Raw genomic sequence first — 6,497 nt, forward strand, 5'->3', positions numbered from 1 at the left:
AACCTAGTATTGCTCAGAGCAGCAGGTGGGTTCCTCATGCTCTCCAAACAGTGAGCTCCTGTCCTGGACTTCATAAAGCCCCTCCACTGTGCACACTAGCTCTTGCTGAGATTTTGGGTGACCATGATAGGTGACGGTGCAGAACAACCAACATGTTGTTTTTTTCTGTAAAAAAAAATTGTCCTGAACACATTTTTTAACCGTGTGAAAGAAAGTTAAGTTGAGATGATGATGAGTAAACTGACTCAGGGCTATGACAGAATCAAAGTTGAATGCCATCCATCCATCCATCCATCCATCCATCCATCCATCCATCCATCTTCATCCACTTTATCCGAGGCCGGGTCGCGGGGGCAGCAGCCTAAGCAGAGAAGCCCAGACCTCCCTCTCCCCAGCCACCTCCTCCAGCTTATCCGGGGAATACAATGCATTCCCAGGCCAGCCGAGAGATATAATCTCTCCAGCGTGTCCTGGGTCTGCCTCCTCCCGTGGGACATGCCCGAACACCTCACCCAGGAGGCGCCCAGGAGGCATCCTTGTCAGATGCCCGAACCACCTCAACTGGCTCCTTTCGATGTGGAGGAGCAGCGGCTCTACTCTGAGCCCCTCCCGGATGGCCGAACTTCTCACCCTATCTCTAAGGGAGAGGCCAGCCACCCTTCGGAGGAAGCTCATTTCTGCCGCTTGTATCCGCGATCTCGTTTTTTCGGTCACTACCCACAGCTCGTGGCCATAGGTGAGGGTAGGGACGAGATCGACCGGTAAATTGAGAGCTTCGCTTTTACACTCAGCTCCCTCTTCACCACGACGACCGGTGCAGCGTCCGCATCACTGCAGCCGCAGCACCAATCCGCCTGTCGATCTCCGGCTCCCTTCTCCCATCACTCGCGAACAAGATCCCGAGATACTTGAACTCCTCCACTTGGGGCAGGAACTCATCCCCGACCCGGAGTGGGCACTCCACCCTTTTCCGGCTGAGAACCATGGCCTCAGATTTGGAGGTGCTGATCCTCATTCCTGCTGCTTCACACTCGGCTGCGAACCGCTCCAGTGCGAGCTGGAGGCCTTCACCTGATGAAGCCAACAGAACCACATCATCCGCAAAAGCAGAGATGAGATTCTGAGGCCACCAAGTGAAAGCCCTCCGCCACTTGGCTGCGCTTTAGAAATCCTGTCCATAAAAATTATGAACAGAACCGGTGACAAAGGGCAGTTTCTGGCGGAGCCCATCACCCACCGGGAACAAGTCCGACTTATTGCCGGCAATGCGAACCAAACTCTTGCAACGGTTGTACAGGGATCGAATGGCCCGTAGCAATGGGCCAGACACCCCATACTCCCGCAACACCTCCCACAGGACACCCCGAGGACACGGTCAAATGCCTTCTCCAAGTCCACAAAACACATGTAGACTGGTTGGGCAAACTCCCATGCACCCTCAAGTATCCTTGAGAGGATAAAGAGCTGGTCCAGTGTTCGCGACCAGGACGAAAACCGCATTGTTCCTCCTGTATCCGAGGTTCGACTAACGGACGGACTCTCCTTTCCAGCACCCTGGCGTGAGACTTTCCCAGGAGGCTGAGGAGTGTGATCCCCTGTAGTTGGAACACACCCTCCGGTCTCCCCTCTTAAAGATGGGGACCACCACCCCGGTCTGCCAGTCCAGGGTACTGCCCTGATCTCCACGCAACATTGTAGAGGCGTGTCAACCAGGACAGCCCTACAACATCCAGAGCCTTCAGGAACTCGGGCGGACCTCATCAACACCAGGGGCTCTGCCACCAAGGAGTTGTTTAACTGCCTCAGTGACCTCGCCCGAAATTGGCGGGTCACTCTCCTCATCCCCAGACTCTGCTTCCTCCTCGGAAGACGTGTCAGTGGGATTAAGGAGGTCCTCAAGTATTCCTTCCACCGCCTGACAATTTTCTCAGTCGACGCCAGCAGCGCCCGCCAGCACTATACACAGTGCAGGTAGAGCACCGCTTCCCCTCCTGAGACGCCTGACGGTTTGCCAGAATCTCTTCGAGGCAGTCCGAAAGTCTTTTTCCATGGCCTCCGAACTCCTCCCACACCCGAAGTTTTTGCTTCAGCCACTGCCCGAGCCGCATTCCGCTTGGCCTGTCGATACCTGTCGGCTGCCTCCGGAGTCCCACAGGCTAACCAAGCCCGATAGGGACTCCTTTTTCAGCTTGGTGGCTCCCTTCACCTCTGGTGTCCACCATTTGGTTCGGGGATTACCACCACGGCAGGCACCAACCACTTTGCGTCGCAGCTGAATGCAGCAGCTCGGCGATGGAGACGCTGAACATGGTCCATTCGGACTCAATGTCCCCAGTCTCCCTCGGAATGCTGTTGAAGCTCTGCCGGAGGTGTGCGTTGAAGATCTCGCGGACTGGGGCCTCTGCTAGACGTTCCCAGCACACCCTCACTACGCGTTTAGGTGCACCGGGTCTGTCCAGCGTCCTCCCCCGCCACCTGATCCAACTCACCACCAGGTGGTGATCAGTTGACAGCTCAGCCCCTCTCTTTTCCCGAGTGTGCAGAACATATGGTCGCAGGTCTGGTGATACGATTACAAAATCGATCATCGGCCTGCGGCCCAGAGCGCCCTGGTGCCACGTGCACTTATGGACACTCTTATGTTCGAACAAGGAGTTCGTTATGGCCAAACTGTGATTTGCACAGAAGTCCAATAACAAAACACCGCCGGATTCAGATCAGGAGGCCGTTCCTCCCAATCACGCCCTCCAGGTCTCGCTGTTGTTACCCACGTGAGCATTGAAGTCTCCCAGCAGGACAACAGAGTCTCCCGGTGGGGCACCTTCCAGCACCCCCGAGGGACTCTAAGAAGGCTGGGTACTCTGAACTGCCACTCGGCGCATAAGCGCAGATGACAGTCAGGACCCTTTCCCGACCCTAAGGCGCAGGGAACAAACCCTCTCATCCACCGAAAACCCCAACGCATCGGCAGCAAGCCGAGGGGATATTAGAATACCCACCCCAGCCCGCCGCCTCTCACTAGGGGCAACTCCAGACTGAGACAGAGTCCAGCCCCTCTCTAGGAGACTGGTTCCAGAGCCCAAGCCATGCGTAGAGGTGAGCCCGACTATATCTAGCCGGTACCTCTCAACCTCACGCACTAACTCAGGCTCCTTCCCCACCAGAGAGGTGACATTCCATGTCCCTATTGCCAGTCTTGGCAGCCGGGATCAGTCCGCCAGGGCCTCTGCTCCTGGCTGCCGCCCAGCACACAATGCACCCCGACCCCTATGGCACCTCCTGCGGGTGGTGGGCTCATGGGAGGATGGGCCCATGTCTCCTCTTCGGGCTGTGTGCCGGCCGGGCCCCATGGACTAAGGCCCGCCACCAGACGCCGCTGGGGCACCCTCCCCGGGCCTGGCTCCAGGGCGGGGCCCCGGTAACCCTATCCCGGGCAGGGTAAACTGTTCCCTCGATGTTTTCTTCATAAGGGTCTCAAAGTTGAATGATAACCTGATTATCTAAGTTTAAAGTTTAGACTTGAAGGAATTAGGTTGTGCATTGCCCTCTTCTTTTTTAAAAACACACCAAAAATTTAAGGATTTTTATATTTTCTACATTTCTAATGTCAGTCCTTCAAGAAGAGGAGTTTAGAAGGTGTAAAATATCTGTAATTGTCTGTCCTTCTGCTATACAACAAAATAAAGGCCAGCATTTCTGAGCCAAATAGAGATGTTTGGATGTGGATATATCAGAGACACAATGGGACCCTGTTGGGACAGTTAAACTGGAAACAAGTAAACAGTTTGCCGACCTTCGGTGCAAAAACAGTAAGCCGTAGGAAGATTCAAAGTTCAGATTGTTGTTTATGTGTATCTAAGACAGTACAAAACCTAAGGCAGGAAAAGCTGTAGTTATCACAACAATTACGATTGGCTATCATTAGTATCAAACTATTGGCCTATGAAAGGGAAATTCATGTGGCAGGTTAAATGATCCTGAAGGTATATATGTTTATTTTCCTCTTGGCTGGGAACCATGTTGGCTTTTCTGAATTGGGGATGATAGTTTTAAAAAACAAAAATGTTTTTCAGTATGACTGAAGACTGTAGGTGCAGAGTGTCAATGAAGAGACTGTGATGAGAATGTCCACTAAACACAACACAAAAAGAGTCATCAAGCAGAAGCACAAAGAATAATAAAAAGTGAAACCAACTCATGGCTTTTACATGAAAGATTAACTTAAATTTATCTCATAAGAATTATTGTGCAAGAAATATATATTGCAATGACAACCTTGTGCAATAACCTGTAATTTTATTACATACTTGAGCCAAAATTAGCTTGCTATTTTTTAATAACAATGGTATTACTGCAGATTCTGAAAATGATATTTTCCTAAAGTATTATGAATATGAAACAAAAAACAAAAATGATTTTTCATGAGCTGTGATTTTATTTTGTGATGAAGACTTTTTTTTCTTTACAGCATGATTTTAAAGCACAATATGGAAAAGATTAGCTGATGAAATCTGCATGCACATCAACAAGAGTCAAACATCTGCAGAAATATCACAACAGAGGAAACATGTAGCTTCATCAAATTATAAAACACATCATTTGCAGACAGGAAGTGTTGCTGAAGCTCTACTCCGAGCACTGGTCAGCGTTCAAGGTTTGAGTGACGGGGCTCTGTCCACTCAGACTGGCCTCACAGCTCACTGAGCCCGCCTTCCTCCACTGGTCTGCAGAGAGGCTCAGGGTGCTGCTCCAGCTGTAGTGGCCATTTGTTTCCAGGACCTCCAGGCTGTTTGACACACCTGAGGACATCCTGGTGCCCCCCATCTTCCAGTCCAGTGTCCAGCTTGAGGGGAAGCCCCCGGTGGCCAGACACACCACAGTGGCACTGCTCTGCTTCTCCTCCTCTTTGGAGGGAGGGAGGATGGTCAAGGTGGGCCTCACCACACCCACTGGAGGAGAAAAATGGGAAGTAGCGAGGGGAAAGGAGTTTACAAAAAAGTTACAATTAAAGCAGGTAAAAACAAGTAGATGAGGGTAACATAGTAAAAATAAAACCTTTGAGTTATTTTCATAATATTTTACAGTTAACAACTCATCCCTGTCTTATCCCAGAAATTTTGTTCTGTTCATCTGGATGTAGCATTTTCAGTGTGAGAAGCGTTTCATCATTCATTCATCCAAGTGATTTCTTCAGTTAATTGCAGGTTTCCCAAACCTTAGAAACAGTACATTTGCATAAAGCATCTTACAATACTGTTATTGCAATTATTCCCCGACTTTCTGTAAATGACACTCATGCCACTGATCAATGTCCATGACAAGTTGTATATTAATGTTTGTGAAACTGACCTCATGGCCCATTGTTAGTCAGTGTCGTTGGTTCCAGTCATTATAAAAATGGAAAAATATTTCTCCCACTAAAAACTCTACATCCACATGAACAGAATTAACTTTCTTGGATTTCCCTACCTAGATAACTGAGCATGCATGAAGACAACCCTGTGACAATTTCTTTAAGTCCACCACAGTGATACAAACTCATTAAGTGGCCGTACAAAAACCTCCTGCACTCTGAACATGAAACTCATCGCTCAAAATCACTCAATACTTTCTTATAAATGACCAAAATGCATACCTTATGTTATTTTAAAGGTTTTAATGACATGGTTTAGAAATTATTTTTCAAATTTTTTCTGTATTTACCTATTTTTTTAGTTCTACATTTCTACAGCAGAAAACGACTGAACTGCAATTAAAATGTGTCTTATTCTCAATTCTAAGTAAATTGAAACACAAACAATTGTTGAAATAATATTAACATCATGCCATAAAATCCTATTAATCTTCAGTATGTCCTGTAAGCAAATTAAATCCAGGGGAAAAAATTCATAAAATCCAGAATGGAACAAAACTTTACCAGCTCTTTTTTTGCTATAATCCATTATCATCATATTTAGTGTAAATCTATGAACAGTTTCTTCTCATTATTTGTAACTTGTGTTCTGTGTGCTGAGACTAGAAAAAATTGTTTCTATAGAGAGGAGGTTTTGCATCATCAGCTGATCCTCCAGAGAACTGAGAAGGTTTATAGTCCTGTGAGTTCAACACTGCAGGACTCACATCTGTCAGTCAACACAGCAGAAAGCACAACCACCATGACTCTCATCACCATCCTCATCTGAATGCTGGCCTGTGTCAGAAGTCAGGATTATTTAGAAATCTGCCAAATCCTAATATAACTCAATGTTATTGCTATTTCAATGACCACTGATATATGTGAGGGAACATTTGAGTCATTAGTATTTGTATGTACAAGACCAGTGTTGGGCAAGTTACTTTGAAAAAGTAATTAATTATAGTTACAAATTACTTCTTCAAAAAAGTAACTCAGTTAGTAAATGAGTTACAAGATTCTAAAAGTAATTAATTAGTAGGAAAAGTAACTGTTGCATTACTTTTTAAAAACTGTTTAACCCTCTGTGGTCCAGGGTATAACT

General features: G+C 47.4%; 1 gene segment (V, D, J or C); it reads right to left on the reverse strand.

Moving 5' to 3' along the window:
- Window positions 1-4,476: 4,476 nt before the first annotated feature.
- On the reverse strand, window positions 4,477-6,172 carry LOC116316014. The segment is given in 2 exon segments: window positions 4,477-4,949; window positions 6,121-6,172. Coding segments are annotated over 2 exon segments (375 nt in total).
- Between the last annotated feature and the right edge of the window lie 325 nt (window positions 6,173-6,497).

Source organism: Oreochromis aureus, linkage group 19 (assembly GCF_013358895.1).
Source record: "Oreochromis aureus strain Israel breed Guangdong linkage group 19, ZZ_aureus, whole genome shotgun sequence".
Taxonomy (NCBI): Eukaryota; Metazoa; Chordata; class Actinopteri; order Cichliformes; family Cichlidae; genus Oreochromis; species Oreochromis aureus.